The 24,438-nt window shown below is 53.9% G+C and overlaps 2 protein-coding genes across 2 annotated transcripts; one reads left to right on the top strand and one right to left on the bottom strand.

The window, feature by feature from the left end:
• Window positions 1-1,611: 1,611 nt before the first annotated feature.
• DBF4B (DBF4 zinc finger B) lies at window positions 1,612-14,408 on the bottom strand. The gene is made up of 11 exons (XM_058857977.1): window positions 13,986-14,408; window positions 11,523-11,714; window positions 10,147-10,197; window positions 9,476-9,545; window positions 8,558-8,628; window positions 7,820-7,856; window positions 5,888-5,930; window positions 4,964-5,080; window positions 4,675-4,801; window positions 3,969-4,078; window positions 1,612-3,474 (listed from the first exon to the last, which is right to left on the bottom strand). Exons 1-11 carry the CDS (start codon window positions 14,094-14,096, stop codon window positions 2,094-2,096), a joined length of 2,310 nt encoding a protein of 769 aa, XP_058713960.1. The 5' UTR covers window positions 14,097-14,408; the 3' UTR covers window positions 1,612-2,093.
• On the top strand, window positions 14,180-23,316 carry CCDC43 (coiled-coil domain containing 43). The gene is made up of 5 exons (XM_058857978.1): window positions 14,180-14,639; window positions 17,506-17,593; window positions 19,730-19,865; window positions 20,481-20,536; window positions 21,894-23,316. The coding sequence occupies exons 1-5, from the start codon at window positions 14,415-14,417 to the stop codon at window positions 22,079-22,081; spliced, it is 693 nt and encodes a 230-aa protein (XP_058713961.1). The 5' UTR covers window positions 14,180-14,414; the 3' UTR covers window positions 22,082-23,316.
• Window positions 23,317-24,438: the final 1,122 nt, after the last annotated feature.

Raw genomic sequence — 24,438 nt, 5'->3', positions numbered from 1 at the left:
ACAGGCTCCAGGATGCACCTTCTCAGCCACACCCAGGGGTTCCTGGCTGGCAAATGGTCCTTTTGAGGCAGATCCACACGGGGCAGGCAGGGCATCCAAGCTGGGAACTGCTGCCTTTGGACCTTCCTCTTCCTCCATGCAATGAGGGGAGGAACTGCAGCATCAGGTGCAGCAGAGATGATTCAGCACCTGCTTGGCTCCTCAGGAGCTCTGAGGCTGCTGAGGGGGACAGTCCCTCCCAGTGCCCTTCTGGTGGTCCTCAGCACCACAGGGACAAAGAGGTGCCCAGCCAGGGTGGGTCTGCACCTGGCACCAGGGAGCAGCTGATCTAGAGGAAGGTGTCCCTGCCCTGGGCAGGGGGTTGGAACTAGATGATCTTTAAGGCCCCTTCCAACCCAAACCATTGCAATATTCTGAACACCTGATCCAAGGCCTGCAGGGTCCCCAAGGGGGCATGAAGCAGCTGTTTCAGTCCCCCAGAGCAGGGACACCATGGTGTAAGTCACTGGTCAGCATGAGGAGGGGGCAGGTGGCACCTGGGGGTCCCTTTCCTCTCCCTGGAAGAGCCAGGCTTGGTGAAAGACAACTGCTGATGGCAGCTCATGACCATGAGGTATCCCAGTCTCCACAGGGGTCACTCTGGAGCTCTGGTCACAGAGGCCAAGGGCCTGGAGGAGCTCCTGTGTCCCCCTCTTTGTTCTCAGGCACAGACACAGAGCTGGTCACTCCTTCCAGGGGGCCAAGCACACCAGGACAGTGGCTGGTTGGTGCTCCAAGCCCCTCTCTCCCAGGGATCACAGGCTGGGATAGCCTGTGGCTGCAGGGACATGTCCATGGCAGAACCCTGAGCCCAGTGGGGCTCAGCTCCTGCTGCAGTTTTGCTCAGTCCTTCATTGCAGGGGCTGCAGCAGGTAAAGAACTGGAGTTTGGCTGCTGCACTGGAGGATTTAGCTCAGGAGGAACCTCTGAAGCCTCGTTTGTCCCAAGTCCCTGCTCCCACTGCATGATCCCACTTCAAGCCTTGCCTCTGAGCCTGAAGGAGAGAGTGTTGTCCTGCGCTCAAGGACTGAACATCTCCAAGGACAGACAGACCCCACTCCTCTGGGTGCCTGGCCCAGGGCTGTCCCACCCTCCCGGGCCCTGACCCTTTCCCTTTCCGAGCCTGCAGCTGGAAGCAGCTTAACACCTGGCACCACAGCAGGGTTGGCTCTGTTCTGCTTGGAACCACCCTTCAAGAAGCCACAGGCTACTCTTAGACACTCCAGAACATCCTCTTAACCAGCCCAGCCCATCCCTGACCTCCATCTCTTGGCCCCATGCCTAGGAGAGGTCTCCTAGTAGGCTCCTACTAAATGCTCTCCAGTTTCTCCACCCCCCTCCTTGCTGGGTGCCACCCCTGCACTGGGTAGAACAGCTTCTCAGTGCCTGCTGCCTACACTCCTCTGGCAAACCACAGCTGGGGTGATGTTCTGGGGCTGCACAAACCACTGTGCCCCTTTCATTGTGGTGCCCACAGACCCCTTCCAGCAAAGCTTCCTCCACCCAACCCCTACTGCTCTGCTCCTGCCCCCAGACACATTTCACCCACAGTAAGGCAGAGCAGGATCTCATCCTTCCATTTTATTTCAAAGTTTAAGTTTGTAAAAAAAACCCCAAACAAGTTAAAACCACTTGAAAATAGTCAAAGACAACCCCCAGACCACATGAGGAGTACAAATCTCATCCCCATGACCCTCCTTTCCCAAGTCTTTGCAGCTCTGGGGACTATGTGAGGAGGAACAGGCTCTGCTCTCCCTCTGGAAGGCTGAAGAGCACACTGCTGTTGGAGGGAGACTTCCAGAGGCACTTGGAAGCAGCCTGTGAGGACTTCTTAGAGGAATATGCTGGCTCTAAACGTGGCCAGCAGAGAGGAGAGAAGATCACAGCCAAGGACAGCACAGCCACTGCATCACCATCAATTCCCAACAGGAGCTGCCCAGGCTGCTGGTGCTGTCCTCACTCTTGGATCCTGACACAGAGGGTGCCTTGGTAAATCCCTTCCCAGCCCCTACTCAGCTCCCACTGAGGGTCCAGAGAGCAGCCTGCAGGTGGTTTTAGCTGCCAAACAATGTCCCAACTATGGGGAAAGAGGCTCCTCTGGTCCCTGTGCAGCAGTTCCTGCAGTTCTTGTCCTCTCGGCCCGCCCAGGCCAGATCTGACTCCTTCAGCACGGAGCAGAGCGGAGCTGTGTAGCTGCTGTCCCTCACACTGCCGTGTGTCTGCTGGAGCAAGGCCCCGTCCCCAGCCGGAATCCTGTGGCCCCTGGCACCCCTGAGGCTGGGGAGCAGCTGCACATCCCAGTGTGACTCCAAGGAGCTCCTGCTGAAGCTGTGAGCAGCCCCTGGGCTCTGGGGAGCAGGCGGGAGGAGGCCGGGGCTCCGCGCCCGCTCTGTGCCCTGCCTGGGGACGTCGGGAGCTCCAGGGGCTGCTTCTTCTGCTGCCCTGACATGGAGTGAGCAGCAACATCTGGCTTCAGCCACAGGCAGTGTGGGAGACGGCAGGCAGCCAGCAGGGCAGCTGGTCCTGCTCGCTGTGCTCTCCAGACCAGGCCTGTTCCCATTCCTGGGTGTGTTGTCACTGTCCCCTCCACGCTGCTTCCCTTGGGATCTCTCCCTGCTCCAGCCATGCTTGCTGACAGTGCTGGCTGCTGCTGCCTCCCCAGGATCACAACCTGCAGCCACAGCTCCTGGGGATCCTGGCTGGGATACAGGGTCCCCAGGGCTGTCACACAGGCACAGATCCAAAGCAAGGGAGCTGTGAGGTCTGTTGGAGAGCTCTGTGCCCAGGGGCAGGCTGCCAGCCCCCACCACACTGGGCAGGCCTGGCTCAGACACCTGCCCTGCACCCTGTGTCCCCATCCCACCTCCCACCAGCTCCATCTGCTCACCCAGAGGGGAGAGGCCAAAACCCAGCTCCAGCCTGGGCCTCTTTTGCACCTGGGAGCTCTGTCTGGAGCACAGCTGGCGCTTCCTGGAGGCAGGCTGTGCTTGGGGAGGGGGGCTGACAGACCCAGGCAGTGCATGAGGTTCAAAGGATGAAGCCATTGCCTCTCTGACAGGAGCAGGTACTGCACGAGGCCCCCAGCCCAGCTCAGGAGCCAAACCTAAACCTGAAGCCCCCAGCCCAGCCTCCCCCACGGCGCCATGGGCAGCACAGACCCCTCTGCTGGGCCCTGCTCCCCTGGGCAGCTGCAGGGAGCTGTGCTTTGACAAGCCCCCTCCTCCTCTGGGATCTCTGACCCTGTCCCTGGGCAGGCAGGGGGAACATCCCTTGGTCTTCAGGCCATGATCCAGCTCTGTATCCATTACCAGTTCCACAGCACCCTGCTCAGGCTGCTCCCCTTCCTTTCCCAGCTCTGCTGGCAGCAGCTTGATTCCTCCAGTGCTGTGTGCTTGAGGCACTACACGTTCATCAGCCAGGCAGGCCCAGGGCACCCTGAGAGGAACCATCCATCAGTTAATGCTCACCCAGCCCCAGCAACACACCCCCAGGGAGACCTCTCCTGCAGTGCAGGGTGTTTGCAGCCCTTGCTCAGGAGCAGGGAAGCAGTTTTGGCCTGCTGAGGCTCAGAATGATTCTGCTGCTGGCAGAGATGGGCAGCACAAGGGATCTCAGGATCTCAGCCCAGTGCCCAGGCACAGGGGGCTACAGAGCAGCATGGCTTGAGTCAGACACAGGGACAGAAGAGGTGGGCTCAGCTGCCCTTTCTGGTTTAGGAGGCACTAGGAGTCCATGGGGAGTTCCCAGGAGGAGAAAACGCATGAAGTGCAGGAACATGTCCCATGATTTGTCTAAGCTTTGCCCAGCAGGTTACAAGTTATTCCTGCTTCAGCCTCCAGTTCCCAGGCACAGGGACCCCATTCCATGAATGTGCCATGCAGCACCCTGCTGCCTTTGGGCTGCAGGAGCCCCCAGATTCCCAGACTTACTTGGCTGACCTCTCCACAAAGCTGTTGGTGAGCTGGGAGATGACACGATCCACGGGGATGTACCGGGAGTTGTCCTGGGCAAACCGCTGGTGCTGGGGGCTCTGGAGATGCTGGAAGGTGGCAGAGGCCCTTTAACAACACTTAAAGCTTTGCCAGGAGGGGAATTTGCAATAACAGGCACTTCCCACAGCCCAACAGACCAGAGGGCAAAGGGACAGAGAGCCAGTGTCTGGCAGGTTTGGGAACACGGAGTGTCTGGATCTAAGAGCAGCCCACAGCCTCCCCAGCAGCAGGAAATAGAATCCACCACCACCACTGTCTGCCACTAACAGCTGGGCTCTGAAAGCCCTCATGTTTGGCACCTCACAGGAGATAAAAACCTCCTCCCACCTTTTCAATCTGCCTGTGCCCCATGGCTACCATGGAACAGCCTCTTCATCTTGTGGATCATGTAATAAGATGATCCTTGAGGTTCTTGCACCCCAAGAGAGGAGCATGTTGTGCTCCAACCTTCAAACCCACTGTGCTCTGACCTGCTGGGCTGGGCACACAGATATACCATGCTCCCACTCAGAGGCAAATCCTGCTGGATACAGCAATTCCTCCTGAAAGAGTTCATAGTGCTAACAGGCATGACATGATTAACAAAGCCTCTGAGTGCCCCCCATAACTCTTGCAAGGAACCAGGTCCCAGGGGAACCTTTACCTTCTGCAGCTCTTCAAAGGTCTCTTGGCAGCACTCACAAAATCCCCTCCTTTTCCTGGGCACGGTGACGTGTGTGGAGCGGGGGCTCTTCCCCCCAGCGCTGTGCAGGGCACAGCCTTCAGCACCCCTGCAAGGGACAGCACTGGGGTCACCCTGCCCAACAGCACCAGCAGCACCCAGGACAGGGCTCCTTGTGCCCACATCCAAGGGCAGGTGGTTCCCAGATCCCAGGAACCAGCAGCGAGCAGGAGTGGGGTTAAACACTTGCACAGAAGGAACTACAGCCTACCTGGCTTGGCAGGAATTGGAGAGGCTTTTCAGAGGCTCAAATGGGCTGGAGCTTTTGGGTGCCAGGAAGTTGAGGTCAGGAAAGCTTTGGAACTGGTGATGGAAGGGCTGGAATTGCCTGAAAGCAGCAGATCAGGATATCAGACTCATGGCAGTGCTAACAAAGCTTCAGAGCTGTCCCTCTTGAGTCTGGAGGGGCTCAAGGTGCCACCTCATTTATGATGAGATGCTGCCCAGTGCTCTCCTGTGGCTGTGCCAGAGCTCCCATTTCTCACTGAAAGTGTTAAACCCAGTTCCCAGTAACAGCCCCAATGGGGTGTGTTTTGGACAGAAGGCAAGTTTGCCTGCTCAGCCCAAATTCCACCTTTTGCCCCATGGCAAAGCAGTGCAGTATTCCCACAGCACAGGAGGGTTTTGATTCCCAGACCACATTTCTCCCCTCACACTTCATTGCATGCAGACCCCAATATCTGACTCTTAATTGAGATGCCTTAAATGCTGCCTTTGGAATAATTAATTGGCCCTGTGGATGCTGGTAGAGTTACAGACTCCTCAGAAACACCACAGGGATCAGGTCCTCTGTGCCCAAGGCTGTCATCAAGTTACAGGCCCTGACCTCCCGTGCTTCAATCTCACTCCTCACTGCCGAGGGCCTGGGTGGATTAAGTGACCTGCTGAGAATCACACATGGAATCTGAGCAAGGAAGGAAACTGCTGTCAAGTCTCATTTAACACCTTTTTTCTCCCTGACACACAAGACACCTGGATTGTTTCTTTAAGCCTCTAGGAGAGAATCAACTTCCCAGTGTGGAACAGGGTCTGCACAGGAGCCAGGCTCTGCCTCATGGGCAGAACAGTCCCTGTGTGAACAGTGAAGGAGAGACCCTAGGTTTTAGGGTAAGATATTTAGAAAGGTCTCATTTACCTGCTCTGGTCTTCAACTTTCAGAAAAGGGGGCTTCAATTTTCCTGCCAGAGAGAAACTTGGTTAGTTTTCCTGGCCAAATTCCCTACTTAGTTACTCATTCCTCAACAGAACTGGGCTCCAGAGCTGAGTGCATCAGAACTTCTGGCACTGGTGAATGCCAAGTGGTGGCCAAGCACAGCCAAAACAGCTCTTTAGGTGATCTTTAACAGCCCTGGCCCAAATTGTGCAGTGGGGTGAGCAAACCCCAGGCAGCCCAACCATGGGACATTTCCATTTCAAAAGAATATTCAGTCATCCCTTCACATCTTTAATGGCTCCTCAGTCTTGCAGCCACTGCTCTAACCCTGACCCTTCCAGCCCCAACCCCAAGAATTGTCACACAAACCCCCCTCACAAAGTGAGTATGAGAAGGGAACTCGAACTGCAGCAGCTGCTGCACTGGCTCAGAGCTCTGCAACAACTTCCAGCACCTTTCCCTCCATTCACCCTGCCTCAAGTGCAGAACCTGGCTCAGGCCAGGATGGTGATGTCAAAGCAGCAAGGGTTGCTGGAGACAAACCAAGGTGCTGCCCAGGCAAGCCTGGCACCAGGACACTACTTGAGAGCAGTATCTGGCCTCTGCTCAGCTCCTGAGGAGGGCAAACAGCAGCTTTGCTTCCTATGGAGGCATAAAATAGATGAGAGCAGAAGAGCCTCAGCAGAGCATTGAGGGAAAAGGTTTTCAGAGCCAGGCTGGGAGGGCAGGTTCCAAGATCCCTCCTGTCCTGCAGGTACGTTCCACTCACATTACGCTCACCTTGGAAACCTGAGTCCTGATCTGGCTAAGAAACAAATAAACACCAAGGTGTTCCCACAGGGCATCTGCCTGACCCTGAAACCAAGCCTCTCCTGCCTCTGAAGGGCGAGGAGTTTTGTTTTCTTGTGATCCTGGCACCCAATGCTATTTTTTCCAAAGATATTTCACCCTCCTTCCCCAGAAAGGCTGAGCCCACCTGTCCTCACCAGCCTCACCCTCTGCTTGCCTCAAATGTGCTGCTACGTCACTGAAGCTGCTATTTCAGTACAGGATCAAGTTCTTCCATGCCAACACTGCCAAATGCTCAGCACTTGTGAGAGAGAGGCCATGTGCAGGCCCCAGATCCAGCTCAGATGGGTGCACAGGTCCTGAGTGATCCCAGCGGTGACAAATGGCTCCGATGGCACTGCCAGACCCCAGGCCAGGCTCAGTGTGCCCAGCAGAGATCTCAGAGCTTGCAGGCACAATCTGAACATCCAACAGCTTTTTGAGCCTTTCTTCAGCACCTTCCCCCACCCCAAGCTGGGAAATAACTCCCAAGTGTCTCACACACAATCCAGGTTGGAGTCTGCTCCAAACCATTCCCAAGCGTTCGCTCTCCGACGCACGGAGTCAAACAAGTCACAGATCAACTGACATCACCAGTGCCAATTTCAGCACCACAATTGGCTCTTGTCTAATTGTAGATGAGAACCTGGCTGTTCCCCCTCCCTCCTCCCTGGGAAGCGCCATCCCCAGATCGGTGTCTCAGCAGCACATCTCAGCCCAACAGAAGTGAGTGGGCTGGGAGGAACACACTCTCCTCTGCAGGATGCATTATTCCTCAAAACCTCCTTGAAGCTGCTGGATTCAATGTGCAGCAGCACTGTTTCAGGTGCCTGGGGATTCTGGGAGCTGGCAGCAAAGGGTTTTTAGGATTTTTAAACACAGTGTGAAATCAAAGGTCCTCAGCTGTCCTGGGAGGCTGCAGCCAGACTCCAACAAGGAGTAACAGAACCCATTCAAGGGGAACTGCCTAAAGAGTTGGCATATTTTGGGATTGTCAAAGGTTTTGATGCATTTCAAATTCTAAATGAGGCTTCTCCAAGCAGTTCCACATCTGAGCATAAACAGCAGCACAACTTCCAGGCCTACCTTTGTGAATTTTGGATCTGGAGGCAGGGCACTTCATCTAGAGAAAAAAGGGACATATTCAGCATGGGAGCAGCACAAGCAGAGCTGCAGTTACTGATCCCAGAGGAGCAGCAGCCTCACCCACCACTTTGGAGCTTCTGTACCACCTAGAGCACCTCCCCTCATTTTGTCTCCCAAGTTACCCAGGGTTGCTGAAATACAACAGAAAGGCTGCCACACCCTGTCCTTACATCCCACCTTCCTCCTGACCTCTCCAATGCATTAACCAATCCTTTGGTGGGCCAGTACACCAGCCACATCATCATCTCACTTTGCTTTGCTTGTGTGTTTGGTTTTTGCTTTCCCTACTAAATCATCTTTATCTCAATTCATAAGAGAATTTTCACTTTCTCACTTTTTCTCTCCCACTCCACTCCCCATCCCAGGGGGATGCCAGAGGGTGGCTGTGTGGGGCTGAGTTGCCACCTAGGGTTAAACAGTGACCCTTAGTCCCTTAGGGTCAAAGTCAGTATTAGCTGTGCTATGGATGCTGATATTTACCAACAGCTGCCTCATCCTCATCTGGATTTACCCCCAGCTTTATAAAAGGAAAAGTTCTTTTTTCATCTCCATCAACTAACACAAGCACCAGATTGGATCCAGCACCCCCTGACTGGCACACTGGCACTGAAGTTGCTACAAGAACTGTTCAAAGCTGCCCAGGAACCCTGAACTCCTGAAATTGGCTGCAGTTGTTACCTCTATCTTCTGGCACTGCTTCCTTGCTCCCGAGATGGCTCGCAGCAGCTGCTGGGCATAGGACAACATTTCTGTGCAGGTGGGATGTCAAAGAGACAAAGCTCAGCCAGGGAAAGGAGCTGTTCCCCTCAGACTGTGGTGCACCCCCAGTGGCACTGGGAAAAGCTGGAGCCTGCAGCCCCTGGCAGAGCATCTCCCCCAGGGATTGGTTCAAGATGAAGCCAAGAGAACATTTTGAGGGACAGCCTCCCCTGTTTGCTCTCTAGCAGAGCTGGAGGCTGCTGGGGCTGTGCAGGAAGGAGACACTGGCAGGAGCTCTGCAGAACACAGAGCAGAGCCCGAGGTCTGACAGCCCCAGAGGCCGAGCAGAGCCCAGGGACAGGATCCAGACAGGCTCAGGCACAGCTGTATGTCACTGTCATCAGACACTCAGGAACCTTTTACTCTAGACCTATTATTAGTATCAGAGTTCCACCATCTGTCTTTCCCATCACCCCCTCCCCATCCATCATGGGGATGGAAAGTGCCTCCCAGAACAGGTCCTCAAACACCAGCACTTCCTAATTAAACCCGACCAAATCCTGCCCTTATCGTGATTGTACTACCAGGTTAATTAGTAAAAATGGTCTTTTTGGAACAATTTGATGTACTGACCAAGATATTGACATTTCCTAATGTTCCACCTTCAGTACATGACAATGTACCCTGTGTTTGCTGTGGCAAATGTGACAGTGGCACGTTCTGGTGCACAATCTGGTGTTTGAGGGCAGACCTGGCCTTGGCCAGGATGGCATCACTCCAGAATATTTGCTTGCAATTTCTTCCTTCTGTTCTACTCTCCTTACATCACTTCTGCTCCACCTGTCTCCAAAACCCCTCATTACCAGCAGCCTCCTTGCCCCCCACAGTGAAGGATACCATCCACATGCAGGATCTGGACTCCCCACAGGCGAGCGTTGGCGAGGATGCTGCTGCCACTGCAGGTGTCCTGTACAGAGAGGTTTGGCAAAGCACAGCTCAAAGCACAGCCACGTGCAGCTCTAAACTGAGCTGAGGGCTCTTCCTGCTGCCCAACTGACACAGCACTGCATGGCTCTTATTAAAATCAGGGCACAGCAGTAAAGGATCGAACTCATGCTTTATCTATCCCAAATTAACAGGGCAAATGTTTCATCCCTGCTACAGCATGAGCTTCTAAGTGGGCACTGAGATTTATCTGGCCACTTGTGACCTCAGGGAAAGGACTGCAGGGGAGCCTTTTGCCCCAGCTACATTACTTTAGTTCTTAAGCTAAAAATTCATCTAACAACAGGCCTTGTGTCAATAATTGTCTTGTGTTGAGCACCCAGATGGCTGGGACAGGCCTTAGAGGTACAACACCGGATGACACGGCTCCATAAATAGCAGTGACCAGGAGCACTACACAACATTCTGCAGGTCACAAGCAACTGCTTTGTGCCTTTCCCAGCCCCAGGATCTGCGCTGTCAGCAGGGCAGGGGCTCTGCAGGAAGGCTGGCACTGCTTCTGCTCTGCTCAGCAGAACTCTGAGCACACCCAGCCCCAGCAGAGCCCATCCAGAGCTGCTCACCTGGTTCTTCATGGCCTTGTGCAGCAGCTCCTTCCCCCGGCTCAGCAGCGCCTGTGGAGAGAGGAAACACAAACAGGTCATGGCAAAGAGCTGGAGAACAACGATACCTGGGGATCCCCACACTCTGCTGGGCTCATCTCTGCCAGTGGAGAGAGCCTTTCCAGGGAAGGCAAACTGCAGAGAGGACCACTCAACTGCACCAGCCAAGGCTTGGAATTATCGACCAGCAGTGAAATGAAGGCTCCAGAGTGAGCCAAGAGGAAGCAGCAATTTAGCTTGGAAAGTGCCTGCTGTGTCATGGAATTGTTCAGGCTCGAAAAGCTCTCTAAGGTCAGGAAGTCCAACCCTTCCCCAGCATGGGCAAGGTCACCACTGACCCACGTCCTCAGGTGCCACATCCACAGTTTTTAAATCCCTCCAGGGATGGGGACCCCACCACTGCCCTGGGCAGCTGTGCCAGGGCTGGACAACCTTTTTCATGAAGGAGTTTTCCCTAACATCCAATCTAAACCTGCCCAGCACAACTTGAGATTGTTTCCTCTTGTTACCCAGGAGAAGTGACCAAGCCTCATCTGGCTACAACCTCCTGTCAGGGAGTTGTAGACAGATCAGGTCCCCCTGAGCCTCCTGCTCTCCAGGCATCCCAGCAAGCCGGCCAGGGTTAAGAACATCCTGGGAACTAAGCCTTATTTTCAAGCCAATGGTCTCAGCAGATTGGTTCAGCACTTTGTAAGACAAAGGACAGTCCTGGGAGCCAGGAAAGGGGACAAAAACTGGGAGAAATCTCTGCAGCTCAGGTTTCCCACTGCAGGTGGTGAAGCTCAAGCTGGCAGAGATTCCCCAGGCCTGGACTGGGGCAGCTGCCTTTCCCCAGTCACAGCTTCCAGCAGGCACCACGTTCAAGGTGGAATGTTGGAGTCTGGCCACAAGCATTTGTGAGCAGAAAGCCCAGCTCCAACAGGCAAATGGGACCAGGAGAAGCCCCTTCCTGCAGGAGGTTCTCATGGATCTCCTCTCAGGGTACAAGGGCCTTGCCCTGTGTCTGTGAGTACCCAGAGACTGCAATGGTTTTCTCTGGCCTGCATTTCTCTGGCTTTTCTCACCACACCCCTGCCTGTTCCCTCAGGAGGCCAGCCAAGGCCTCCACCTCCTCTGCCATTCCAGATTTCCTTGATTACAGCCCAAAGCTGTGACATGCACGTTTGAGTAGACAGTGATGGCAGACACAAGGAACAAGAGTATGAATAAGAACAGCCAGGGAAGCAGGAATAAAACACACAGAATATTTGCTCACAGCAGGCACAACTCCACCTTCCAAAATTGGCCCCAGATTCTACCCTACAGACCCCTTGGGCCAAAACCTTTGTAGCTCTTACAGTGTAGGGCGGCTTCTGGCGAGGTCTGGCTGGGTTCCCTTTGGGGGCAGCAGGCACTGAGCTGCTGCATTTTGTGCCTTCTGCAGTTGGGCTGCTCAGCTTCTCCTCCCGAGCCCTGGCCTGGCCCCGCTTGGCCTCTCTGTTGCTGGACACCACGCAGGTGACTTCTTTGCTGAGGAAGCTTTCGGTCACCTGCAGTGAGACAGAACAGAGCAGCTCTGCAAGTGTCTGAGCCTGAGCTGACAGAGCCCTGCTAAACAAAGCTACTGCCCCTGGCTCAACCCCCACACACTGAGGGGCTGCTGGAAGCAACCACATTCCTTCTTTCATTCCTTACTGCTGTCCCCAAGAGGAGGAGATCCTGTGATGCCCTAGAGATTCACTGCAAGTAGTCACCAGAATTCCAGACCCAGACATCCACAACTCTGCCACCACCACCTACTCCTCACACAGTGCTTTCAAAAAAAACCCAGCAGCTGAGGAAAAGGCCTTGGACTCCATGGATCAGCCTGGAGGAGCTCTGTCCCCGGGAGAACATAACAAGTTTTACAAAAATAAATGAGAAAGTGAATAACTGGGCAAGCAGCTCCACAGAGAACAGGGCAGGAGGGAACCAGAGAGATGAGACACATACACACACCTTTGCACAGGAGCTACCAGGCCAAGAAGAGGTGGAAACCCAAAAGTTGTTTGGAATACAATACAAATGGAATTGTAAGTCAGTAATGACTTGGCTTCTCAGAATCTGTGCAGGAGGAAAGGATCACAGGGCACAGGTGTGAAGCCCTTAGGAAGATCTGGGCAGCCCAAAATCGCAGCTGCTGAACAGGCTGGTTCTGCTCCATTGCAGGATCCCTGTAGGTGGAGATTCCCAAACCATGAAGTGGGTGTGAAGTGCTACAAGGGTCACTGCAGGCTGTGCTGCAAGCACAGAAGAGAGGAAATCACAACTCCCCCTTCCAAATAACACTGCAGAGTATCACCAGCCCCATGCCAAGTTCACGGTGCCACATGCAAGCCCAAGGCCACAGGATGTCCTTACCTGTGCCCTGAACTACACACAGAACCTGGGCTTGGATATTGCTGCTTTACAGACAGCAGCTGTGCTGTAGTTCAGCATCTCTACAGAAACAAGAGGAATGAGAGCTCCACTGCCAGGGGACCTCATGTCACACAGGGAGGGCCAGGATGGTGTTTGATAGGAGCCAGATGAAAGCTCAAAGTCTAAAATTATTTCCAAGTAACACAGCAGCTGTGTAGAGAAGTAACTGTCTGCTGGGTTCTCAGACTTGAGGATGCCCAGCTAGGAAAGAGATGTCCCAAGTGTGGGTGGCACATCCAGGGGAGGGCAGGGAGAAACCAGCAAGTTCAGGGTGAAGATGTAATTCATGAAAGAGAAAACAGTGCAAGTCACCTTCCCCACCCTGTCTGTGCAGCCAACACCTGATCAGGGCTGAAGGGATGCAGCACCAGCAAGAATTAAAACATTTTACACGTGTGTACGTTGTAGGACTTAAGTTTTGAGGTTACATGAGATTATCATCTTGGAGTGGTTAAAGAGCTTGAAAACAAATAGCAACAACTGTGAAAATCAAACTGTGCACAAGAATAATGAGACTGAAAGATGTGACTGAACAACAGGTACAACCCCATGCTCAGATCCAGCTTGAGGGACTGAGGTGATGCTACTTTTTGGAGGGTTTTGGGACAGGATATAAGGAATTGATGAGGAATATCAGCAGCAAGGAAGCCTGGAGGCCATGAAGGATGCCACAGGGATCCACCCAAATAACAGCATCCCAGGGAAAAGGGTCCAGATGGCTTTTCTGTGAAAACCATGAAAAAAGCACACAGCTCTATGACAATAACCTTGGCTGGCATTTCCCTACTTTACCCTATGATGAATTCCATTTAGAAGTCCCACAACTTTCCAAAATAATTAAACTGCCACGGGCTGTTGTCAGTGATGAGGGGGAGAGATGGAGAATGTGCCCCATGCCAGGCAAACCACTGGGTGATGGGGCAGCCATGAGCTGATCCATCAGCTCTGGGAGGTGCCCGGCAGTGGCAGCCAGGTCGCAGCCCCTGGGAAGCGCTCCCAAGACCGAGTGAGCATCACCCCTGCCTGGAAGCGCCTCCATGGCCAGGGAGCTGGTCCCAGGCTGGTCAGCAGCGCTGGCCGGGCCCGGCAGCCGGGAAGCAGCTGCGGTGTGGGGAGGGAAGGGCTGAGCCGGAGCCAGGGAGCCCCGAGGGGCCGGAGGGGGGGACGGGAGCGGCCTCCAGCAGCCCCCCAGGGCTCCGGCTGCCGGGGGGCCCGGGGAGAGAACCGGAAAATCTGGAAACATTAAAAAAAAATGAGCAAAGACAGAAAAGGGGAAGGGCCCCCCAAGACATCCCATAGATCGTCCCCACTAGCAGGGACCCCCAGGCCCGGGCCCCTCCCGGCCCTCAGGCCGCGCTCACCCCACCGAGCCGCCCGATGGCCTCCGCCAGGTCCCGGGCGCTGCGGCCGCTCGGCAGGTCCAGGTAGAAGGACTGTCCGCGGAGGGGCCGAGGGGAGGCCGTGCCCGCCATGGTCCTGCCCGGAGCTCGGAGCCGCCGGGAGCCCGCCGCCGCTTGGCCGTGTTTAAATTCCGCCGCCCGCCCCTCCCCGCACGGCGGCCGAGCAGGGACGCGCCGCTCCCCGCCAAACCGCTCTGCGGGGAAAGGAGAAGCTGTGCCAAGGGCGCAGGTGGCGCAGGGGACACACGGGGCACACCGAGCACCCCGGGCGAGCCGCCCGGTCCCGCCGCTCCGGTCCGGGCACGGCCACACCGACCCCGACCCCGCTCCCGCCGGCGCCACAACTTTGTCCCGCCGCGGCCGCCGTCCCCCCCCCTCTGAAGGCCCAAGATGGCGGCGCCCGGCGGGGCGGGCGCGGCCCCGATCCCGATCCCGATCCCGGCCCCCGTCCTGCTCCCGGAGCCGCCGCCGTTCCCGGCCTGGCTCGCAGCGCGGCTGGACGCGCTGGGGCTGGACCGCGCCGTGTACGGCGCCTACATCGAGGGTCTGCTGCGGGAGGAGGAGAGTGACGAGGAGCGGCTGGAGGCGCTGCGGGCCGTCCTGGCCGCCTGCCTGGTGAGGGCGGGGGTCCCTCCGCGGCCCCGGGCGAGCGGGGTCTCGCCGTTCTCTCCGCGCCCATGAACGCGCCGTGCTCCCGCCGGGGCTGCCTGCAGCGAGCAAGGCAGCGGGGGCTCCGTGGGTGCGGGGGGACAGGCGGGGCGGCTCCCCGGAGCCCCGGGGTGCATCACCCCCTTCCCGAGGCGGATCAGCCCCTTCCCGGAGCGGGCTCCCCCCTTTCTGGAAGGACACACACCCCCAGGGGCTTTTTCACCCCCACCCCGACCCTTGCGGGGTTTTCGCTGTTTGTTTGGGGCTGTTGTTGTCTGGGGAGGGGTTTTGGGCCGGGCTGGGGGCTGCTGGAGGCTCTGGCCCGTGCTGGGGAAGGGGCTGTTCCTGGGGATCCCTCGGTTTGTGTGCAGCGCTCAGGGCTCACCGCGAGCAGGGCAGCGCCAGGGGGCTTCCAGAAGGGACTTTCAATAGTAAATCCTCTGGCAGGAGTGTGTTGGGCGGTGCTCTCGTGCCTCACACACGCGTTTGTCTGTCAGGAATCGTCCGGCTGGGGCTGGGACGGACGGGAACAGGCGCGGGTGAGCCTGGAGGATGGGCAGGACATGCCTCTGCTCCTGCCACATTGATGGGAGCCAGGAGAGTGCAGGGAGGGATTTCTCTTCGCTAATCTTCTTTGTATTATTTTTACAGTGTCTGTGTCTCGGGGTTTTTCATAAATGGATGTTTCATAGTTTAAAATGTTAAATCATGAGTGCTGCTGGTGTTGGTAGCTGTCTGCTCAGTGGTTGCCGCTGATTTCCTCGCAAAATGTGTGGGAGCACAAAACTCAGAGGGGCTGGGTGGGTACAATCAGCGATCACAGGCATGACACCATTCCTTCTGTACCCTGACTGTAGCACTCCAGATGGGTTTCCTAAAAGTCAGAGCACCCTCCCCTGCCGTCCCTGTCCCCTGCCCACCCTGGGGCACAGCAGCGAGCTCCTTCAGCTGTGGCAGAGCAGCTTTGAGACGAAAAGAGCTGTTGAAGCAAACGGTGCATCCTGGGGGAGGGAGCCAGACGTCTTTGCAAAGTGCTGCTCTGCAGTAGTCGAGGTTAATTAACCACCCTGTAATTACCAGACTTCATCCCATCCCCATCACTGTGCCTGGCCCTCTCCAGGCCTGGGGAGTGTGTTCTGTGTGAGCAGGGCTGGCTGGCCCTGCCACTGATATTCCCCTTTCCTGACAGTCTGGTTTTCTGCTGTTTCCCCTTTCCTGCTCAGTGCTGAGTTCCCCTCTGTGGTGCTGCTGCCAGGACTGAGCAGCTCTGGGGTTCCCATGTCCCGTGAGCCCAGGGCTGCCCCACTCACACCACAGCCTTTTCCTTCTCTGCCACAGCTGAGTTGAGCCTCATTTGCAGTTTCTGGCTCAGTTTGATTTTTCTGCCATTCCTGTAAAATATTTTTGTCTCTTGAACCCTCAGACTTTCTAATTACTCTTTGTAGTCTGTTCATTTTAAATTTCTTTTTTGTTTCTTTATTTTTAGACTATGTGCTTATTTCTGTATTGCCTTTTGAAACAGTGTTTTATTTGGTGGATTTCAGGCTTTTCTTGCCAAGTCTCTTCTCCTAGTTCCATACACAAATTACAGGGGATTTTTTTTTGTGTTCACTTGTTTGTATTTTACAAATCTTATTAAAATAAGGTGACATCTCCTCTCATGTCCATGGTTCCTCAGTCCTGATCATGTCTTGCACTAGTGAGTTTATTCAGATGCCACAGTTTCTAATCAAGAAACTTAAAATCTAGATCTATTTCTGTCCAGTTTTTCTCTTTTAAGCCAGACAGAATCTGCCTCACTTGTATTTTCCATGGTTAATTTTTCTCTGTATTTACTGAATTCCAAACCAACATAATTTCTCATTGGTTTGGGAATATTTGGTGGTGGCCTCCGAGGTCTGTGATCTCCCATCAGTGGTGTTTGGCTCTCCCACATTCCATGGAGCAAATGCCAATCACCTCCAAGACATTCAGCACCTTTAAGTAACAGATTTAAGGAGGGGAGAAGAACACCTGCAGAAGCACAGCTGGAGAGAGGAGTGAGAACCTGTGAGAGGAACAGCTCTGTGGGGTCAGTGGAGAAGGAGGAGCAGGAGCTGCTCCAGGCACCGTGGCTGAGATTCCCGAGATTCTGTGGGGAAGACCGTGGTGAGGCAGCTGTGCCCCTGCAGCCCCTGGAGATGCACTTTGGGGCAGAGATTCACCTGCAGCCCCTGGAGATGCACTTTGGGGCAGAGATTCACCTGCAGCCCCTGGAGGAGCCCCTGCTGGAGCAGGGGGCTGTGTCCCTCTGCCACTTCCAAGTCGTGTTTAATGTTCCAGGCAGGTCAGAGGGGACCAGAGTGTCCCTGATGGTGGGAGGTGATGGATCTCAGCACCACCACAGTGGTTCCAGCTCTACACTGGCCCTGACCCTTTATCCCATGTCATTGATTCCCTTTAGTGAGCTTGATGTGGAGTGGCACTGAGTCACTTCCCTGTGGCCTTGCTCAGGAAGAGGGAGGATGCTGGGAGGAGGCTTTGGGAGCAAAGATCCCCGATGGCCTCCTTGCTGTGGGCAGGGCCGTGGCTCCTGCACAGGCACCGTGGAGAAACCCACTTGTGTCAGAGCTGTTCATGTGTGCAGTGACCAGACACAGTGTGGTTGTGTCATCCCACAGAAACCAGAGCCCTGTGTGTGTTTAACAAGTAGATTTGGGGTGAAAAGCTGTGTCCCTGAGCTGACTGCTGGGGCTGCAGATCCTTTGTAGCTGCTGCTTTTCCTGTCTGACTGGTGCTGGTTTGAAGCAGTCAACTCTGTTCCAAGTCTGAGGAGTCTCTTTTCCCTTACTAGGAAGAAGATCTCTTGAATGATGTGTGCAGGGAAGTTGTGGAGAGGTGGTCTGACTCCCAGGTCGTTGATGCCAAAGAGGAGAAAGAAGGTAGGGTGCTGTGCCTTGGGGTGCTCAGTGTGGGGTGACCTGCAGGGCCTCTCCTCAACAGGAACTTTGTGTTTGTCCTGGTAGGACTTGAACCAACACTGCCCCGTGGCTGCAGGTGTGGCCTGCCTCTCATTCCACTGCTGAGTTAATCTTTCACCTGGCATGGAGATGAGCAGCTTCACTTGGGGCTGCCCCAGCATTTGCTGCTCCTTGGGTTCATCATCCTGCAGGGGAAAAGCTTTTTTCTGTTTGTTTTCTTGTTTGTGGGGATTTTTGCCTTCTGTTGTAGTTTTTTGGTCTGACATTGGTGGTTTTTTTTGTGGTGGTTGTTTGGTTTGGGTTTTTTTTTGTATATATATATATATTTTTTTTTTTTCTATATGATTTTTTTTCTGATGAGATGTTCATTAAGGTCCAACCCAAACCATTCTGTGGTTTCTTCAGAAATCTTTCCCAACACACCCAGGGCTGTCTCTGTTCAGTGCTGGCACTGCAGCTGTTATTGTATAGAAACCTGTGCTGCTTCTGTCTGTGCCAGTCAGGAAAGGAGCTGGTTTGTACAACTGCAGCTGCCCCTGTGGAGAGCTCAGCTCACCCCACTCATGCCTCTATATTTCCTTGTACAACATTTTCCCTTACAAATCTCCTTTCTTCCCATAAATGCTACTTGAAGAAAGCTCTGTGAGGCTGCTGATAAACTGTCACTGCTCCTCCTCCAGCCCCAAACAGCCCCACTGTCCCTGTGTCCCCTCCCTGAATCCATCCCTTGTCCTCAGCTGGGAGCCAAGACCTCACCTTGTCCTTGTTCACTGGAGAGGTTTGTCCTGTGCAGGGCTCTGGATGCAGTGGAGCTCCCTGTGCTGGGAGGATTTGTGGTTCAAGCAAGGATCAGTGACACTGCAGTGGCACAGACCTGACAGGAGACCGTGACAATGGAATGTCCCTTTGGGCTAAATCCTGCTTTTTGTTTGCTTTGCATTTTCTTGGTGCCTCTGGTTGCAAACAGCACATTGTCAGTGCCCAGTGTCACCCAGGAATGGCTCTGGCAGCAAGTCCCTTGTCACTGCCCCAGCATCCCCCTCTCCCTCACCCCCTACATGGACACAGCAGCTCAGTGGCTTTCCCCAAAAATCCTGGAAGTCTCTTCTTGGCCTGACCTTGCCTTTGTCTGGGGACAGGGAGAAGTTAATGCTGTTCCATGCATTAAATGAAATAAATTTCTCCTGGAGACAAGTGACTGGGATTGCTGGAGCTGCTGCTGGGCTTCTCCTGCTCCTGCCAGTGCTCACCCACAGGGATTTTTCTTGTTATAAAAAGGCAGCACAGTGTGTCTGGGTTCATGGAATTCCAGGGTGAAATTATTTCACTGGGGTTCCATAAAATGATAAATTCCCTCTGAAGTGTGTATCCACTCAGAATAACAGAGTCCTGAGGATAAGTGATTAACAGACTAAAATAAAATTGGTGTCAAAACCCAGATGACATTTTAGGAAATGGGTAGTGGAATTTCAGTGCTAAAAGGTAAATCAGCTGTTGGTTTCTCTTGGAAAGAAAGGGAGAGCATGGAACTGATCCCTCACTTCAGGTTTTCCTTTGGAATTTCTCTTTGATGGGGGTTAAGTACATACTTAAATAAACTTACTAAGCTGCTTTGAAGCAGAAAAGAATATGTCAATTTTCAATTTGGAGTCAAATGGATTTTCATTAGCCAGAGCCTGACTGATTCCAGTTCCATTATGAAACTTCCCTTACTCCAGGAGTAACAGTGTCTGGTGGTGGCTGGGTGCAGCACAGGAAATTCCCTGTCGGAGGGAGAACTGGTGTCACGTCAGGGTGTCAGCCCCATACTGGCCCTAGCCAGCCCCACGGTGGCTCCTCAGCAGCGCCATCTATCCCGGATCCCAGCTGGAATTCCCCAAAGCAGCTGGCTTTCACAGCACCACTACTGCCCTTGGGAAAAGCTCAGGGGGTGTTTTAGCTGGGACATCTCCCTTTGGGTGGGTGCATTTCTCCCAGGACAATGTCCCTGCAGGACATGGGGTGGCTGGAGCTGCAGAGGGAGGAGGCAGTGAGTGACACCAGGGGCTCGGTGGCTGTGTCTGTGGGGGGCTGACACTGTCATTCCTCTCCTGGCAGATGAGGTCCAGGCCATCACCAGCATGATGGAGAAGCAGGCCAGGATAGTGGTGAAGCCCAAGGAGGTGTCCCAGGAGGAGAAGCAGAGGAAGGCTGCACTCCTGGCCCAGTATGCCAATGTGACTGACGAGGAGGAATATCCTTTTCCTGCACTGCTCGGGGCTGAGGGGCAACGCGTGTTCTACACCTCCTCAAAGAACAACACCCTCCCAGCTTTGCAGGGCCTGCTGGGGAGAGCTGGGGAAGCTTTGCAGTCTTCCTTCACAATAAAATAACTGCCATGGATAAAGCATGGGAGCTCCTTGTTGTGGAGTACTGCAAGCAGATTCTCCTGGCAGGGTGTTTGTCCCCACCGGCTGTGACGCTTTGCCCAGCCTGGGTGTGTGGCAGGAGAGCAGTGAATGCCCTCGTCCCTCAGCAGCTGGTGCTGAGTTTCTCTCTTGCTTTCCCAGGAGAAATTTGCTGAAATACTCCTTTACAGAGAAAGTGTGGAGTGGGAGGGTTAGAAGTTAACTCTTTGTGGTGCTGAAAAAATGAGCTCTTCCCTGCTCAGCAGAGTGAATCGTAGGCAACCACATCTGGCTGTGGAGCAGCAGGAGCTGAGGGTGGGAGCTGTGCATACCTTGTCTGTGAGAGTCCAGCTGCTTCTTCCTGGCTTTATAAGGCTGTTATTTGAGGTGTTTTGAGTGAAGTGTGGCTGTACAGAAGCACAAGTTCATTACTGATGTCTGTGTTTCCTTAATTCTCTCACTGGTGGGGATGAACAGGATGGATCAACGACAGCAGTAAATATTGGATCAGAAAAATGTATCCTTTGAATTCCTGGTGACTCAGGCTGTTTGTCAGGCAGGCAAGCCTCCATGGTGAGTTTCCCATCCTTCTCTCACTGTGCTGGTCTCCCTGTTTCTTTAGGGCCACCTTTTAAGCTTGGGGATTGTTTTTAATCTCTGTGTACCCTGACCATGCTCACAGTGACAGGTCCATGGACTCTGTGCACAGCACTCACACCAACCCTGTCACTCATTTTCTTCTCCTCCCCTCTTTCTCTCTTCCACCTTTTTGCAGCTTCATAGAACATGCTTATTGATGAGGACAATGCTCCCACAACATCAGGGTAGTGTTAACTGGTGTCCAGATAGGGAAATGGAAAGAATGAAGCTTGGCAGGCTGTGGTGCAGCTGAACACGCAGGGTGGGCAGGACCAAGGGGCCTGTATCTGTCTCAGAATTGGGACCCTTGAGCTCCCAGCTGGCAAATTTAAGATGGAAGCAGGTTTGATCACATAATATGAAATGTGAATTATTCTTGTCCCTACATTAGGGACATGTATGCACCTATTTGTCTGCACAAACACAGAGGCATGTACATGTATGTATGTGTTCAGACATGTCACACACAGCTGCACTGAGCCCACCTGAGGCTTTACCCTGTGTGTTTGCCTCCTTTCAGGTTTGTAGAGGTTTGACATGTATTTCTACACATCAGTCTTAAGAACCAGTAGGCAATCTCATTCTTCTAGGAAAAAAACTTAAAATCACTAAGGTTGGAAAAGCCCTCTCAGATTGAGTCCAACCATTCCCCCATCACTGCCAAGGCCACCACTGACCTGTGCTCCCAAGTGCCACATCTGCATGGCTTTTAAATCCCTCAGGGATGGGACTCCACCACTGCCCTGGGTAGCCTGTGCCAGTGCCTGGCCACCCTTTCCAGGAAGTCGTTTTTCCAATATCCAGCCTAAACCTCCCCTGGCAAAACTTGAGGCTGTTTCCTCTTGTCCTGGTGCTGTTCCCTGGGAGCAGAGCCCAAGCTCCACCTGGCTGCACCCTCCTGTCAGGGAGTTGTGCAGAGTGAAAAGGTCCCTCCAGAGCCTCCTTTTCTCCAGGCTGAGCTCCCCCAGCTCCCTCTGCCACTCCTCATCAGACTCGTGCTCCAGACCCTTCCTTCTCTAGGAGTGAGTGTTTTTTCAACCTGACTGCTCTTTCTGGAAGAGCAAGCAGAGATTCTTTTTCCTTTCTGTATTCTTCATTCCCCAATTCCTTACCTACCTGGTGAGGAAATAGGGAGTCAGAAGGTGAAGGGGGAGGTAGAACAAACTTCCCATGTGCCACAGGCACCATCCCACACGACCTCAGCCCGAGTGTTGTTGGCCCTTAGCCCACCCCAGCGCTGTTCCGAAACACCAACGTGGAGGATGTCCTGAATGCCAGGAAGCTGGAGCGGGAGCTGCTGCGGGATGAATTCCAGAAGAAGAAAGAGCAGGATAAACTGCAGAGGGAGAAGGACAAGCTGGCCAAGCAGGAGCGGAAGGAGAAGGAGAAGAAACGAACACAGAAGGGCGAGCGGAAGCGGTAGCTGGTGATTTCCAGCTGGACTCTCAAAGGATAAAATTAATTCTGAATACGGTGTGTGTTTAAAAAGCAGCAAGAATTCCAGGCACGTGGCTGGGAGCTGTTCTTGGGAAGTGTTGCCTTTTTTTTCTTTTTCCTTTTTTTTTGTTTTGTTATATAGCAGAACAGAATCTCTGAGCAGCTCCTGGACTCTGTGTGCCCTGTGCTTGTGGTGTCAGTGTCCCAGTCAGTGCTTGTGGCCAGTGTCTGTACCAAAGAAGGGTGAAGTGATTATGTCCATGTTGTTAAATTGATTCATTTTTATGTCTGACCACCTGGGAGCAGAGCACGGTGTATGAGCAGCCCCTGTACTGGCCATGGTTAGATCTGAGCCTGTCCTGCCATGGGCCAGGCTGCCCCAGGGCACGCATGGATTCATTTACACAAGCCTTGAAAAACACCTTTGCAAATCCCTGTTTGCACTGCTGAGGCCATGCTCCAGCCCTGCTCAGGCTGGGCTGGGGGAAGCAGGGCTGGAGCTGAGCTCAGCACAGGGCAGTGCTGGGCTGCAGCAGGAGTGAGATGTGTGAAATAGAAAGGGTCTGTGGTGATGTGACTGCAGCACCTGCAGGCTGTGAGTGAAGGAAACACCGCCCAGGTGCAGTGCAGGAGCATTGGCCTCAGCAGCAGCAAACCATGCTCCTAATGCAGTTTTAAGGCTCAAGATAGCTGGAAAATGCTGCTCCCCGATGTTCTGTGAGGTGATCATGGACTGTTACTTCCACAGCTCTTGCCAGGGTGAAGCTCTGAAGCTGGTTTGGCACAAGCAGGGTGAGCTGGGGATGTGCTGGGGTCACTGCCTGTTGGGCACAGCTGCCATCAGGAACTGCAGTGCTCTTCCTGAACGCTCCTCATCCCCCACAGGGTTCATCCCCGCTGCTCCAGCCTTTTTTGTGATGGTGTTGCCCACTGGGGAAGGAGAACACTAATCCTGTGAACTGAGGGGGAAGGAGGGCCTGTGAGAGGAATGGGTGTGCCTGGGCTCTGTGCTGCAGCATGCTCTGGTGCCTGTTTGCTGTGAGGTGACCTGTGCTGAGCTCCTGTGCTCCTGCACTCCAAGGGTGCCTGACCCAGCGTCGATTTCAGCACTGCTCTGACTCCAGGGCCAGGCCTCCCCCTCAGGCCACTGCTGTGTGTGTGAGCCTCCAACTGCTTTGTCTTTGGACTTGAATAATAAATATTGATTGGCCAAGAAGTTGCTTCCTCTGAGTGATATTGCCATTCATGATGGCAGTGCCATTGGTGTGTTCTTGCTGGCCCCTTTCCCAGCAGCAGCATTTCTGAAGGCTCACCTGTTGCTGCCTTGGTGCAGATTCAACTTCATTCATGCTTTGTTTCTCAGGGCTGTGGTGCCCTCCTTTCCTGGGAGCTGACCCAGCTGTGCTGCTCCCCAAGGTTCTCTTCCCAGCCTGGCCCTGGTACACTGTGGCAATTCCTGGTTGAGCAGCATATTTCCACTGCTGCTCCATTCAGGACAGTCAGGAGTGCACAGCTGGCACCGACAGCAGGGAGTTATTTATAGAGCAGGAATACTCTGGACTCACCCCTAAGATTCCCAGTGCAGATGACAGAATTGCTGCATCAGCCTTCCCTAGCAATGCAGAGCTTGGAGCTGAGATGTTTGAAGAAGAAACATGCCCTACTCTGGCTCCCTTGGCATGTCTGATGTTAATGATCATGGCTTTCCCCAGAGAGGGATTTTAGCATCCCCTTTGCTTTATCCTGAACACAATTCCATAGAGTGCTTCCCCTCAGTGCTGGTTCAGGCTTGAGGAGCCTGGCCTAGAAAACACACTTGCAGAACAAAAGGTCTTCAACAAAAATGAATTTATTTTTTATAGACAACTCCAGTCAGCACAGTCAGTTTTGCTTTAACATCAACACAGCCTGGGTCAAACTGAACAAGCCCCAGTGCAGTGACTGTTAGAAAGCTGTGCTTGTTCTGCCCCACTCACCCGGCAGCACTTCTGTCGTTGCCGTGATCACACCCCACCTTCTGCTGAGCCTCTCTCAGTCAGTTCTGCACATCATCTAATGACAATTCATCTGATGCCATCACCCCTTCTGCATATCAGCATTCCCAGCAGCAGGAAGAACAGAGCCATGTTGGTACTAGGGTGTGCAAGCATGCTCAGTAACTTTAACCTACTGCTTGTGGGTCTCCCTGTCCTGAGCACCAGCGTTGGGTGCTGGTGAATCCAGCACTCCTGCTCCTAAAGACTGAGAGCTGCAAGCAAACACCAGTGCTGGGAGCTGCCCAAATGCAGAAGGGAATTAAGAAGTCTCTAAGCTGACAATCAAATTTCAAACCAAACTAGTAAC

The sequence above is a fragment of the Poecile atricapillus genome, chromosome 27, assembly GCF_030490865.1.
Source record: "Poecile atricapillus isolate bPoeAtr1 chromosome 27, bPoeAtr1.hap1, whole genome shotgun sequence".
Taxonomy (NCBI): domain Eukaryota; kingdom Metazoa; phylum Chordata; class Aves; order Passeriformes; family Paridae; genus Poecile; species Poecile atricapillus.
The sequence above is the reverse complement of the archived record's forward strand: the minus strand, read 5'-3'. Positions and strand labels throughout refer to the sequence as shown.